Source organism: Podospora pseudocomata, chromosome 3 (assembly GCF_035222375.1).
Source record: "Podospora pseudocomata strain CBS 415.72m chromosome 3, whole genome shotgun sequence".
NCBI classification, from domain to species: Eukaryota; Fungi; Ascomycota; class Sordariomycetes; order Sordariales; family Podosporaceae; genus Podospora; species Podospora pseudocomata.
In genome coordinates, this window is record NC_085887.1 from 3,274,988 (window position 1) to 3,289,207 (window position 14,220).

General features: G+C 53.7%; 4 protein-coding genes across 4 annotated transcripts; 2 read left to right on the forward strand and 2 right to left on the reverse strand.

The window, feature by feature from the left end:
- Window positions 1–1,889: 1,889 nt before the first annotated feature.
- Window positions 1,890–5,457, reverse strand: acl1 (ATP citrate lyase subunit 1). Its single transcript, XM_062889225.1, has 2 exons — window positions 3,850–5,457; window positions 1,890–3,790 (listed from the first exon to the last, which is right to left on the reverse strand). The coding sequence occupies exons 1-2, from the start codon at window positions 4,321–4,323 to the stop codon at window positions 2,258–2,260; spliced, it is 2,007 nt and encodes a 668-aa protein (XP_062745184.1). The 5' UTR covers window positions 4,324–5,457; the 3' UTR covers window positions 1,890–2,257.
- acl2 (beta subunit of ATP citrate lyase) lies at window positions 4,722–8,991 on the forward strand. The gene is made up of 5 exons (XM_062889226.1): window positions 4,722–6,376; window positions 6,478–6,938; window positions 7,006–7,023; window positions 7,401–7,575; window positions 7,658–8,991. The coding sequence occupies exons 2-5, from the start codon at window positions 6,516–6,518 to the stop codon at window positions 8,506–8,508; spliced, it is 1,467 nt and encodes a 488-aa protein (XP_062745185.1). The 5' UTR covers window positions 4,722–6,376; window positions 6,478–6,515; the 3' UTR covers window positions 8,509–8,991.
- Window positions 8,992–9,207: 216 nt separating this feature from the next.
- QC762_309315 (uncharacterized protein) lies at window positions 9,208–13,766 on the forward strand (the record flags this gene model as incomplete). Its single annotated transcript, XM_062889228.1, has 2 exons — window positions 9,208–12,967; window positions 13,034–13,766. Exons 1-2 carry the CDS (start codon window positions 12,771–12,773, stop codon window positions 13,764–13,766), a joined length of 930 nt encoding a protein of 309 aa, XP_062745186.1. The 5' UTR covers window positions 9,208–12,770.
- Window positions 9,235–12,412, reverse strand: GAS4 (Glycolipid anchored surface protein 4 precursor). The gene is made up of 3 exons (XM_062889227.1): window positions 11,381–12,412; window positions 10,043–11,318; window positions 9,235–9,967 (listed from the first exon to the last, which is right to left on the reverse strand). Exons 1-3 carry the CDS (start codon window positions 11,384–11,386, stop codon window positions 9,786–9,788), a joined length of 1,464 nt encoding a protein of 487 aa, XP_062745187.1. The 5' UTR covers window positions 11,387–12,412; the 3' UTR covers window positions 9,235–9,785.
- Window positions 13,767–14,220: the final 454 nt, after the last annotated feature.

Sequence of the window (14,220 nt, forward strand, 5' to 3'; positions counted from 1 at the left end):
CCGAGGTGTGAATCCCCCTCCAGATCTGGGGAATCAAAAAGTCGGTTGCTCGACGAAGACAAGAACAAACCTTTTTGTTATCTCCTTTTTCCCTTCTTCTCCTTCTCAGCAAGCTATCGACCAGCGGCGCGAACCCAATCTCCGACTCGACTTGTGTGATTTACTATCTCTTCGGACCTTCGTTGACGAACTGACAATCTTCGGAATCGGCAGCAAAACAGTCGCGATAGCTGGGTCAATCAGCGATTCATGCCAAGGCCTACCCATCCCAATCCAACCCCAACCCCGGAGCCGCCCAAACTCAAAACCATGGAAGAAATTCTGCCGGGCTTTTCCGCCTTTTGGGACCGGAGCTTTTGGTGGGGGGTTCAAGGTTCCCCACTATAGCTCCCGTTTCCAAGTTCTCAAGGTGCCCAGCTTGAAATGACTTGGCACCGCCGCCGGGAGCTCCGTCATTGAGGATGGTACGGATGTCAGATGGTTCCGACCCGACCGAGCCGACGACTTTTTAGCAATGCTGAGGATGAGGAGAATGAGATTAGATTGCAACGATCAGAGAATGGTGAGGAAATCCATGGGGCTTGGGTTACACGGAGTACACACCCACCCACCAACCACCACCATCACCAGCATTCCCGTCCCCCGGGCAGTTCGGCGATTCAGCTCCTTTGCGGGTAGGTAGCTTTGAGGCCGACGACAAAGTACCAGTACAATGGTATGTACAGCTACTTTCGAGTTGTTTTGACACAAAGCACAACTCCGCAGGTTCCATTCAACACGAGACCCTGGAACAGCCAACAACCCAAGGAAAGCATGCGGTTCCACCTGGATGCGAGGAGGAGGGGGGGGGGAAACATTCATCCAAGCCAAATCCTAATCGCCAAAATTGGCAACAGCTCGTCTGTCTGTCTGTCTGTCTGTCTGTCTGTCTGTCTGTCTGTCTGTCTGTCTGTCTGTCTGTTTGTTTGTTTGTCTGTCTGTCTGGCCGTCCAAGCCGGCATTTCAACATTTGTCAGTGGACAGTAGTTCCAGCCCGGAAATCTATCCAACCATAGGAGGTGAGCTCTCAAACGACCCCCGCCATTGTAACATCACCACCACTTATCGACATCAGAATCGTGGGTATCAACTTGGCGATGTGTTCGCAATGACTGAACAGAATGGGGAAAGTTGAAGTCCAGAATTCCAAATTCTACACAGAATAAGGGAGACAGAGACCCCCACGATCTTGATATCCTTGATCGAGGGCGCCATCCCAAAGCCAAGAAGGCCGCTCACCCGCATCGTCAAAAGCCAATTCCAAATACTACATCACTAGCCTCAACCTTTCTCGAGCAAGCATCTTCACTGCGTTTCCAGAACCTTGGCGTACATGAGATGCAACTTCACTCACCACCATAGCAACAAAATGTAAAACATGTCGACACACATTCCTCTTTCGTTATAATCCCCTACTTCGCCATGTGGAGGATGTACCTCCTGAATGTTGGACCCCGACGCAATGCAAGCTGCAGGAACAGCCCGAGAACATAGTCAAGAGAAGGAGCATGTGAAGCTCACCCTGGTCCCATGTGGGCAGGCAGTGACTATCATGACACCGGAGCTGCATACCACGAGGCAAGGCACTGCGGGATGACGGGCATCATGTCCAACACAGCAGGTCCCCATCTGATCACCATGCATGTCGGGGGACAGAGGTACTGTGCATGTCCCACTCTTCCAAATAGTCACAAGAAGCAGGGACGGAATTGACTCCCAGCTTGCTTGGGAATTGCCATCTCGAGTATCCTGGCGCAACCGTTCACCGAGGGATGGTATTCACTCAGGGATGATATTCATGAAGATACACTTTCGGACGAAAATCATGGACCATCACAAGCACAAAATCTCTCACGGTAAACCAAGTACAGCAACAAATCACTTCCATATCTTCATTAAAGTGCTTAGCTATGTAAATAAAAAATCACAACAAGAGGTGTTTAAATCCCATCCCTTGATTTCCCATCCATGACCGTCCCCCCACCACCCATCCGTACACAACCCCCCCAATGTCTAGCATCTTTTCCACATGTTGCATGGATAGCAAACAAAAGACAAAAGACATCAGACAATACAGAGTTCAAAAAATAAATAAAAAAAATAAAAAATCGTGACCAAATAATTCCATTCGTTGACGTAAAAAAACGTGTAGTTTCCTCTAAACCCATGTCCGTTTGCGCGCCAACTTTTGATTTGTCTAACAATGCCCAAAAACCGCTTACATCTGCACCTCAACACGGCCCTCGGCGCCTGGAGGACCAGACTGCTGGAGGGAAGGAAGAAGGTAGGTGATATCATCCCAAGGATGGCGGTAGAGGCCAGTGCGCAGTCTCTTCTGATCAAGGTAGTGGGCAATAAGACCAATGCTGCGACCAAGAACAAAGAGACCGTTGAGCACACCCATGCCGAGGTAGTCCTCGGCCTCCTCGGCGGTGAAGGCACCGCAGTTTCTGACCAGGTCCACGAAGCAGACGGCAATGCAGCCGTCGACGTTGAGAATGAGGTTGTCCTTCTTGGAGGTGGTGACGGTCTCGACGGCGAGCGCATAGTCGAGAAGCTTGTGGTTGGGGAACTTGGCCTTGACATACTCCTTGACGAGCTCCACACGTAAATCGGGGTTGTTGCGGGACTTGACACGGTGACCAATACCGGGAATGAGCTTGTTCGCCTTGCGCATGCTGTCGACGAACTCACGGGGGCTGAGGCCCTTGTCAAAAGCCTTGGTGAACTCCTCGGCGGCACCGTCAAGGGCACCGCCGAAACGAGAACCGATGGTGAGGAGACCAGAGACGAGAGCGCTGATCAGGTCCTTACCGGCACGGGTGGTGATGATGGTGTTCATGGCACCCGACACGGCGGGGCCGTGGTCAGCGGTAAGCATGAGGACCATCTCCAAGAACTTGGAGGCGTATGGTGGGAGGCGGCGGCGGAACCACAGCAGAGACATGACACCACCGATACCGATATCTTCCCTGAACACGTCCGAGATGGGCATACCAGCGTAGAGGAGTTCCTGGCCACGGTCATCGGAAATGGTGGAAATGAAGGCAGCGGGCTTGCGGATGAGACCAAGCTCCTGGGCCCACGAGTAATCGATGGGGATCTTGGGCACAACGGGCTCGGGCTGGGGCTTAATGGTGCCCTCCTTGACGAGCTTCTCGTACACCTGCCTGAGGAGAGCGGGCATGTCCTCGAAGGTCTCGGGGACGTAGAAACCGGCCTCCCTCATGCTCTCGTTCTTCATCTTGGCAGTTTCGAGCTGAGAATTGGCAAAGGCACCAGCGTGGCCGAACTGAACCTCAGTCTTGAACATGCTGGCGCAGGTACCGATAGCCCACGCGACAATGGGCTTGGTAATGATGCCCTGCTTGACGGCATCAATGACCTTGTACTCCTCGACACCACCGACCTCACCGAGGAGGACGAGGATCTTGCACCCAGGATCGGCCTGGTAACGCAAGAGGTGGTCAATGAAGGTGGTGCCGGGGTACCGATCACCACCAATGGCCACACCCTCGTAGACACCATCCGTGTTGTTGGCAATAATGTTGTTGAGCTCGTTGGACATGCCACCGGACTTGGAAACGTAGCCAACGGAACCCTTGCGGTAGAGCTTGGAAGCAACAATGTTGTCCATCATACCACCAGTGTTACCAATCTTGAAGCAGCCGGGCTTGATGCCACCGACGGTGGCAGGGCCGATAATGGTGACGCCCTTCTTCTTGGCAATGTGGGCGATCTCACGAGCACGCTGGAGGAAGCCAAACCGTCAGTCTCTCGACCAATCGCTGCTGAGACGAAAACACTTACACGCTCGGGGACACCCTCAGCAATGATGGCAATGGTCTTGATCTGGGGGTACTCCATCAGCTCCATGGTGGACTGGTAGACTGAGCGGGAGGAAGCAAAGTTGACAACGACATCAACATCGGGATGCTTGGAAATGGCCTTGGGCACCTCCTGGTAGACCGGGAGAAGAGTCTCGCTGGTGCCCCAGTACATCTTGCTGACGAACTGGCCGCCGAATGTGTAGATGATGCCGGCGACGGAGGGGGTCGCCCGCTTGCAGATGAAGTCGAAATCGAGCATGCCCTGCACGGCGCGGGGCTGCATGCCGTAGACGAAGCATCTCGTCTTGTCGTTGAAGAGAGCGTGGGCGGGGAGAGGGCTCAGTGGCCTGCTGGGGGCAGCGAATCTGCGAATGTTGTCGTTGGCAGACAGACCGCCAGTTGGGTTGGAAGCACCATTCGCACCATTGGTGCCGTTGGAGGCAGCGGGAGACATGGTGGGTTCTGTGTCTGTCTGGCTGTGGTGAAGATGTGGGTTCTGTTGCCTTCTTGGAACAAGAGAAAAAGAAAACAGCAAGAGGAGGGGAGGAGGAGGAGGGTGAGGGTGGTGATGGTGGAAATGTAGAAGGGCAGAAAAGGAGAGAAAGGAGAAAGTGATTCTCTGAAAAGATGGAGAGGAGAGGTGGGTGGTGGCCGAGGTGGGTTGGATTTTGGTGGGAGGTTTTTTGTCGGTCCTTGTCCCTCTCTCGTTGACGGAACGGGCTCTCGGGGGGGTTTACCTGCTACTCGAGAGCTGCAGGGCGTGAGGTGGGCGAGAGCTCCGCAGTTTAGTGAAGCAGTGCCCTGGCGACAGCTAGCTTGCTGGAATCCCAAGAAATGTTGCGGGCGCTAGCTGCAGCTAATTGGACCGACACCAGGTCAACCATCCAACAAACACCGCCAGTTTCCCCAACTCTTTTTCCCACCCCCTGGTCGCATCATGTCCGATCGCCCAGCGGACTTTCACCAATTCCAGCCAGACCTGCGCTTTTCTGACCAGCGAACTTTGACAGCGGGCGGTCGAGGGTGGACCCCGCCGTCCCTTGGCAAGGTCTGGTGCGGCCCATGTACAGGTACCTGCGCGGCCCGGAGCCACCAGAGCCACAGCATGATCCGATCTTCGCTGGCACCAAGCCCCCGACACTCTTCCAAAATGTTCTTTATCATCATCAACAATCGACCGTGCTACCATGATGAGACAGAGAGAGATCAAAGATGGGAGGAACATATGAGACAGTCCTTCAAGGTCAAGGTCAACAGGCATGGCCTGCTGAACACGGTGCCGAGAACACTTGCCAGCGCGGGGTAACCTCCATAAGCTCTCCATAACCCACGTTCTCGAGAGACGGGATCAACTTTGATCTGACCTGGAGACGGTATGGAGACCGGGGCCCGATCGGCAACGGCGGGCGGGGACAGGAGAAGGTCGTAAAAGATCCAGCTAATTTTTACAGGCACCCACGCACCCACACACAATCATACACATTGAACCAGGCCAAGGGCCGACCGAGCCGGACGTGTACACATGGCAGGCTGATGGCAGAACACCTGTTGCTGCTGTCGTGAGGAAAGGAAAGGAAAAGAAAAGAGAGACACCCGTCAGACCGTCAGGCTCGAGACAGGACAGGACAAGATGTCAGCCCGGGAGCCCGTGATACAGGATGACCCCAGGAGGACGGGAGCTGCTGTTCGGGGCCGGATGATCCCCAACACCCTCCGCCTTGCGGACGCCGTGATGCAGGGAATCCACAACCGCAGACAGAGAGACTCAGACCTCGGCGAGATGCGCTGAGGTGAATGGAAGATGGATGGCAGTCGGGGCATTGCCAGGGACGTATCGTATGCACCTTACTGCGCACACCTATTGCACGAACAGCACCTCAGTTTCACGAGAAGTCCCACTGTCGTCGCAGTCAGGTAGCTCTGCGCCGCCTGCGTGCCTTCCGCAGGATCCAGAAACTCAAAACCATCAAGATTCAGTGATTTGAGGGTTGGTTCTCAAGGTGAAGAGGGCGGAAAGAAAGGAGAAGGAGAGAGAGAGAGATGGAGAGACAGGACAGGATGGACAGAATGCAGGGTTCGGTCGGGTCCCCCCCCTCGACGGGGCTAGCTAGGTAGGCTTGGGAGCTGGAGGTGTCACCGAAGTATTGGTACCTCGGGTCCCTTGACCGCCCCCAGGACAATTGCCCCGCTTGGGTTCAACCCACCAACCCCAATGGTTTGGCTTGTTTTTGGCGGGCGGGACATCGGTACCTTTTTTCTGGCCCATCCCCCCCAACCCAAATCCCAAGGAAGCGACGGTCCCATTCCCTTGCGTGCCCGCCCAGAGCAACAAAGTGAAAGAAGTTAGTTGCTGCTCGTTTTCCAAATCACTCTCCTTTTTTCGACATTCTCCTCCATCTCGTCCTCTCTCTCCCGGTGTCCTCATCCCTTTAACGAATTGCCCCTCGTTTGAGCACTCGCCCAGTCCACCCACTCGGGAAGAAGCTTGGTAGCTCAATCAACTTTAGGTGAGCAACCCTCGCATTCAATGCGTTTCCCGCCTCCATCATAATCATCATCCTCCTTCACTTTCACTGGGCCACAAAGCTGACCACTGCAAACTCTCAAGAAACAGAAGACGAAAGGAACAACCACACAACTCACATCATGTCGGCGAAAAGCATTCTCGAGGCCGATGGCAAGGCCATCATCAACTACCACCTCACTCGCGCCCCTGTGATCAAGCCCAGCACTCTCCCTCCCCCTACCAAGCACAACCCCCCTCCTAGACTCGCCTCTCTTCACTTTCCCGAGGACCAGGACGTCTCTACCGTTCTTGACCAGGCTGAGGTCACATACCCGTGGCTCCTCCAGTCGGATGCCAAGTTCGTTGCGAAGCCCGATCAGCTGATCAAGCGCCGTGGAAAGAGCGGTCTTCTCGCTCTCAACAAGACATGGCCCGAGGCCAAGGCGTGGATCGCTGAGCGTGCTGGCAAGACACAGCAGGTTGAGCATGTCGAGGGTGTCCTCCGCCAATTCCTGGTCGAGCCCTTTGTGCCTCACCCCGCCAACACCGAGTACTATATCAACGTAAGTGTGGCGCGTGCTGGTTGGTGTGTTTCGTAACGGAGGAATTTGGCGCTAACGAATCCCTTAGATCAACTCAGTCCGCGATGTAAGTTGGTTGTGTGCATCTCCAATTGAATGAAGCCGGGCTTGGCAAAACCCCAATCGCCAATCGGAAATCGTTGAGGGTGGTGTTGTCAACGCAGGATGCGGATGTTGAAAAATCGCATGGCAGATGAAGAAAACAAAGCCAGAATGCAAACACCGGGATTTTCTGGGGGTTTATAATCTGCAGCGATCGTTCATGCCGGTCCTGGCGTTGCGGGCCGCCTGATACAGGCTACCGAGCCGGACGAGCGGAAGGCTAAACCAGGTTATGGTGTGGATCTGGCGCCATCAAAGTCTCACTTGCACCTGTTGCTTGTGCACGCCGCTCCAACACCGATGCAACTCCAAAAAGAAACCTATAACTGACCATGATATCAGGGCGACTGGATTCTCTTCACCCACGAGGGCGGTGTTGATGTTGGTGATGTCGACGAGAAGGCCGAGAAGATCCTCATCCCCGTGGATCTCTCCGAGTTCCCCTCCAACGAGGAGATTGCCGCTACTCTCCTGAAGAAAATCCCCAAGGGTCTTCACAATGTCCTGGTTGACTTCAGTAAGTTGACAAGCTTATCTTTTTTTTTTTTTTTTTTTGGGGAGACTTATCTGCCGTGCATCTGCTTACCAAGAAACCCTAGTTGTCCGTCTCTATGCCGTCTATGTTGACTGCCAGTTCACATACATGGAGATCAACCCCCTTGTGGTCATTCCCAACGAGGATGCCACCTCCGCCAGCGTTCACTTCTTGGATTTGGCTGCCAAGCTCGATCAGACTGCCGACTTCGAGTGCGGTGTGAAGTGGGCCATTGCCAGATCGCCAGCTGCTCTCGGCATCACTGCCCCATCATCAGCCAACGGTTCCGTCAACATTGACGCCGGTCCCCCAATCGAGTTCCCTGCTCCCTTCGGCCGTGAGCTCAGCAAGGAGGAGGCTTACATCGCTGAGCTTGACGCGAAGACTGGCGCTTCCCTCAAGCTTACCGTCCTCAACCCCAACGGCAGAATCTGGACTCTGGTCGCTGGTGGTGGTGCTTCCGTCGTCTACGCCGATGCCATTGCCTCTGCTGGTTTCGCCGACGAGCTTGCCAACTATGGTGAGTACTCTGGTGCTCCCACCGAGTCCCAGACCTACCACTATGCCCGCACTGTCCTCGACCTTATGCTCCGTGCGCCATTGAGCGACAAGGGCAAGGTCCTGTTCATCGGTGGTGGTATTGCCAACTTCACCAACGTTGCCTCCACCTTCAAGGGTGTGATCAAGGCCCTCAGAGAGTACGCCAAGGCTCTCAACGAGCACAACGTCCAGATCTGGGTCCGTCGTGCCGGCCCCAACTACCAGGAGGGTCTCAAGAACATGAAGGCCGCAACACAAGAACTCGGCCTCCAGGCCAAGATCTTCGGCCCCGAGATGCACGTTAGCGGTATCGTGCCCCTTGCCCTCATCCCCGGCAAGTGGGAGGCTGCCGGTATCGAGGAGTTCAAGGCTTAAATGTGTCAGTATGAATGTCATGATAAAAAATTCATTTTGAGGACCTAGGTAGCACCCTTCCATGTCTATCCAGTCTCTTCTCTGCCTTGTTCTTCTGTTTTCTTTTTTTGTAATTGGGGCGCATCTTTCATGCCGGGTGGGCGGGTAGGAGGGGAGAACGGATAAGAATGGAAAGGGAAACGGTTCTGTTTATTTGTCACAAACCCTTTTGTTTAGAAAGTATAATAAAACGAGGAAGCGCTATGTAGTGTAGCTAGTTACTGCTGTTTTTGTTTTGGGATCTTTCTGTTGTTTGGCTGGCAAGCTAGATGGAGCGGAAAAGTTGAAATACGTACGCTTCCTAGTGTTTATTTGGATTGCTTTGCTGTGGTGTTTGATTTGGTCATTGATCCATAGTTTGCGAGGCATTGAATAGTTAGATTTGGTTCTCATATTTGAAACCAAGATTCCCTGAGGCTTGAATGTGAAAGATGTTGTCGAGTGCCAGACTGATGCCTAGGTTTTATAAACTCAAGGGAACCGAGAATGTTTGGATGGGCCCAAGGTCAGCCGAAAGTGTCTCTCTTTGTTCTCTGAACCATGTGAATACACACCTTTTGCACCCACGACCCTAAATCAGGGTTTCAATAAGAGAACTGTAAATAAACAAGGTTAGGTTGAAAACGTAAGATATGATTCAGGCACACCACAACAAAAGACATGGCAGTGAGCATGACAGCCAAGTAGGGGGTACGGTACACATGATATACATTCTTTCTTCCTCTTCTTCTACTCTAAACCAACACAGCTCGTTACCAGAATCATCATCTTTAAAATCTCCCCAGGCAACTTTAACTTTCTTTTGTGCAACCTCCATTTCCAACCGCCGCCACCATCAGAAATATCGACAGAATCCACCTTCATACAACAGAAAATCAATCTCTCCACCACAAATTGCAGAAACGAAATATATACAACAAACCACCCCCATCCAACCCCTCTATCAACCAGGCTCCACGCTTCAAAAAGAAAACAACGGCGCAAAACAGGGGTATCATACGGTGTGTGTTCCCATCGTTTTTTTTTTTTCAACTTGTGTTTTGTGCCAGAAAGAAGAAAAGAAAAAAACACACCAAGCATTAGATACAAACAACTTCCTGCTCCTCCCCCCCCCTCCTCCTCTAAAAAACCAACTATACCACACACACACACACACACACAACAGGTATCATCATAGCCGACCAAAAGTTTCCACCAGAAAAAAAGCCAAACAAACATGATGACAGGTTAAATCCACTTTAGAAAGCAGCAACCAAAGCAGCAACACCCATCACGAGAGCCAAGACACCACCACCGACCCCATGGCCAGCAGCGCTGTTCTCCTTGTCATCACCATCACCACCGTTGGTGCTGCCCTGCGAGCCGGAAGATCCAGAAGACCCAGACCCAGCGCTGAGGTTAGCAGTGTTGGAACCGGGGGCTGTTGTTATCTCACATGTCAGCGAACAAAACTCAACACAAGATTTGGAGACGGGGAAAGAAAAAGGAAACCCACCATTAACCTCATCATCCGCCAAAGGCTTAACAGCCAAATCCTTAATCACCGTCCCGTCCGCGTTCCGAACCTCATACTTGACCTTCCAGTCCTTGATCTCCACCAGCTTCCCCGGCTTCGGCTTGTTCTCAATTCCATTGTCAATCATCTCCTTCGCCCCCGGAGGCAGCACCGGCAGCGTAAAGTTGTTCTGGAACCCATCAACCGTGATCAGTTTGGGACTGCAGCTCACCGGCTTAGGCGTGCTGCCCTTTGGCTTCAAGCTCTGCAGCTTCTTAAAGTCAAGCTTCGCATACTGATCCCGGAGAGAGTAGAAATCGCTCATCAGGGTAGCCGGGCCCTCCTCGGTCATGTTGACAAGGCCGTAGTTGTTAGGCTCCTGGGTGTACTCGTACACGATACCGCCGGCAAAAACGTCGTACATGTCCGCGCCGTAAATGCTGCCGATCTCGGTGAAGATGCGAGGGGAGGGGGTGTTGCACCCAAACTCGGAAAAGAAGACGGGCACGGGGGTGTTTTCAAAGCCCTCCACCAGCTTGTCAAACGACGACTCCGTAAACGACGAGTCGCCGCACCAAGAGTACGAGTTGAGCGCAAAGAGGTCGCCCATCGACATGTCGTCCTTGTCGCCCTGAAGCGAGCAGGTAAAGTAGTTGAACGAATCCCACAGAACCTCGCGCACATCAGCGGCAGAGTAACCCACGGGGATCTTGCGGTCAGACCAGTTCTTGATGTAATTCTTCAAGTCGCGAGTGACCGCGCGGACGTAGGAAGGAACAAACTCGGTCGTCTCCTCCTTGTCAATGACCTCGTTTCCGGAGAAGAAAGCCAAGGTGTTGGGGTAGTCCTTGAAGGCCTCGACGACGGCGAAGGTGCGGTTGAGGTACGAGGCGTAGTACGACTTGTAGACCTCGAACGAGGTCAGGGCCTCGCCCGGCATGGGGGAGTTGACGTCGAGGAGCATGTACATCCCCGCGGCGTTGAAGATGGAGACGCACTCGTCGTGGTTGAGGTCGGGGTTGAGGTTGTAGACCCGGATGGCGTTGACGCCGAGGATCTGGAGGAGGGCGGCGTCGCGCATGCAGACGTCCGGGTCCGAGAGGGGGTCGCGCTTCTTCTTGGGGTCGTATCCCGCCGAGCCGCCGGGCTGGTAGGCCATGCCGACGATTTGGAAGCGGTTGCCGGTTTTGGGGTTGACGAAGTCCTGGCCCTTTACCTCGAGGGGCTGGAGGGCGGCGACGGCGGTGGCGCCGAGCGCCAGGAGCGCGGATTGCATCTGTTGCGAGAGGTCAGCATGGCGGCTTCGGCGAGAGACGGTAGGCAGACAGAGAGACGTACAAGCATGGTTGCGGGGGCTTTAGTTAGTATTACTGAGACAGGTTGGGTTTGAAAGGTTGGAACTCGGAAAAAGTTGGAATGTGGTGGTTAGAAAACTTGGTTGTCTGGGTTTTGTCTGCGCGCGCGTGGAGCGAGTACGAGCAAAACAAGTTGCTCAAAGCAAATAGTGGTTCAAAATGTTGTGTCAAAGGAGTGACTAGAATGACAGGAAGGCCCGTTCCTGCCAGTTGGTATGCAAGATGGTTTTGACCTGAAGAGGCTGGCTTGGTTCCCAACAACGGAAACACGAGATGGTGGCTCAGGAGGAGAAGCAGGTCGCAGAAAACAACACGGGGAAGGGGCAACATCTTGAAGGAAAGCCAGCCCCCGGTGATGCGAGCCAGGTCGGGCCTAGCGGCACAAGATGGCAGCCCCCACAGGTACCACAGCATCAGGGGGGGTCGACTTTCACTTCATTGGCTGTTCACCGCCTGTCCTGGAGCCGCTCAGGGGTTCTTGTGCTGGAGCTAGGCCTCTTTTTTTGTCGAGATTGAGTTATTACGGGTTCAATTTATGCTCTACCTAGGCCGTAATGTCGATGGCTCTCCGCAATGAAAAATGACTGTGACCTGACTGTGCACCACCTGCTCGTATCGAGAGAGTAAAGTCGGTGAGCGGCACAAACCGAGAACAGATCTTCAGGGTCCCCCGTTTAACCTTTTTTACCCCTCGTCCGGAGGAACAGATGATGAAGTCAGAATGCGGCACCTGGAGAAGTTGACGCCGGCCAAGCGATTGTGCAGATCGTTTTTCTTTTGATATCAAAACCGTTGGGACAGAAGCCGTTTCTCTCGACGCGCTGCGAATCTCCACTTGCCGAGCGTTTCACTTGGTCTTGGAGCGGCGTCTCAGAATGAAGCGGCAGCAGGGTGCTGATTGGCTTGTCTTTGCTTCGAGAAGATCGCCTTGTGAGCTTTTGTTCATGGCCGGTCGTGATCTCAGTTGTCAATTCAAGATGAGTTGATGAGATGAGATGTGATGAACACAGCCAGTTTGCCGTGGTTTGGCACGGGCCCGTGAGCTGAGCTCAGTCTTTGACTTCGTGGCGGATGACAAAGCAGGCCTGACAAACGGGTTTCTAGAATCGTCATCGAAGCTTTGCTAGTGATGCCTATCAATTGAGCGATGGATCTCACTCACAGCTCACAACAATATACTTTTTACTATCCTCCGCATCACATTTGACTCAGTTGAAATGTATCAGTGAATTTTTACTTCTACAACATCAGCGACAACTTCGTCAGGTCTAACACTTCGGCATCTTGTTTAAGACACCAACGTTGTAACATTTTGAGCCTCATCTCACATATCACAACCTTCTTGAGCCTCACACACGTCATCAGGCTTCATCATGGAAACCACCGACACACAACCACATATTGATCAACATGCCAACGAGCTCGAACCATCATCAACAGACTCCCCCGCAGTCGAAATCACCATCAAATTCCCACCAGAACAACACAACCAAACATGGACCTTTGAGTCCCAAGACACCTTCGCCCACCTCGTCCAAGCCCTCGGCCTAGAATTCCCCGAATATGACTGGTAGCTTGCCCACCCCCCTTTCATCCCCCCCTCACAACCCCATACTAACAACCCCCCCCCCCTTAGGGCCAAAAGCAAAGCCCTCCTCGAGAAACGTCCACCCACCCTCAAAAAAGGCATGCTAACCCCCTCCACCGACCCTGACCTCCCCCTATCAACCCTCCACACAACCACCCTCCGCTTCCTCGCCCCCAAATCCACCACTCTCGATTCCCTAAAGACGGCAGCAACAGAAGCAGCAACCGTCCAAGCCCGCCGTGCCCTCGCCCGCTCCCGCCTCGCCCGCCTGCCCCCCTCCCGAAAGAAAACCGCCCTCTCTGACGCCACCTTCACATTCCACGCCCTCTCCGCCCTCCCTCACCTGCCCAACTCCCAGAAATCACTCTCTTTTCTTCAACGTCTGAAAGAGGACCCCGGGATTGTCCACGTGATGAAGAAACACGAGTACTCTGTCGGTTTGTTGACAGAAATGGACCCGATAGCCAACACGTCGGCTAGCGAAGGGGGCGTGACGAGGATACTGGGGCTGAACAGGAACAAGGGGGAGGTTATTGAACTGAGGTTGAGGACGGACAGGTATGATGGGTGGAGGGATTACAGGGGGGTGAGGAAGACGCTTTGTCATGAGCTGGCGCATAATGTTTATGGGGAGCATGATGGGGATTTTTGGAGGTTGTGTAGACAGATTGAGAGGGAGGTTGAGGGGGCCGATTGGAGGAAGAGCGGGAGGACTGTGGGGGAGGGGGAGTTTGCTCCTGCGAGGGATGGGGACGGGGAGGGGGAGGGGGGGGGGAGATGATGGATCATGGGGGGTGGGAGGGGGGGACGTATGTGCTTGGTGGTGGCGGTGGGTGGCCGGACGGGAGTGGGAGGGGGTTGGCTGCTAGGGAGATAAGGGCTAGGGCGGCGGAGGCGAGGTGGGCTGGGTTGGAGAGGGCTACGAGGGAGAAGGAAGGGGAGGGGGAGGGGGATGGGAGGGGGGATGGGGGTGGGGAGAGTTGAGGGGGTTGGTTTTTGAGCATGGTTTCATGAGGTTGATGTTTGTGGGTTTGGTTGGGTTTTGGAGATGTTCAGTTGACTGTCTACGGCAGCCGATCCATGATATATCAAGGAATGTTTCAGACGACAAAGCTACTGTTCACCAAAGCCCCTCTTGCTATGACTTCACCTTAATCGAAGTAATGTTTGTCTGTTTTGATGTTGCTTCAAGCAAGCTATAAATGGATACCGGCCACGTGGGGTCGGTATTGAAT

What these genes read in the sequence shown, in the direction of transcription:
- acl2 (XM_062889226.1), top strand. Translation starts at nt 6,516, where the DNA reads ATGTCGGCGAAAAGCATTCTCGAGGCCGATGGCAAGGCCATCATCAAC. An exon ending in CAATGTCCTGGTTGACTTCA is followed by an intron (nt 7,576 to 7,657) that starts GTAAGTTGACAA and finishes AAGAAACCCTAG; the next exon opens with TTGTCCGTCTCTATGCCGTC.
- GAS4 (XM_062889227.1), bottom strand. An exon ending in GGCGGATGATGAGGTTAATG is followed by an intron (nt 9,968 to 10,042) that starts GTGGGTTTCCTT and finishes AGATAACAACAG; the next exon opens with CCCCCGGTTCCAACACTGCT.
- acl1 (XM_062889225.1), bottom strand. Translation starts at nt 4,323, where the DNA reads ATGTCTCCCGCTGCCTCCAACGGCACCAATGGTGCGAATGGTGCTTCC. An exon ending in CTGAGGGTGTCCCCGAGCGT is followed by an intron (nt 3,791 to 3,849) that starts GTAAGTGTTTTC and finishes GGCTTCCTCCAG; the next exon opens with CGTGCTCGTGAGATCGCCCA.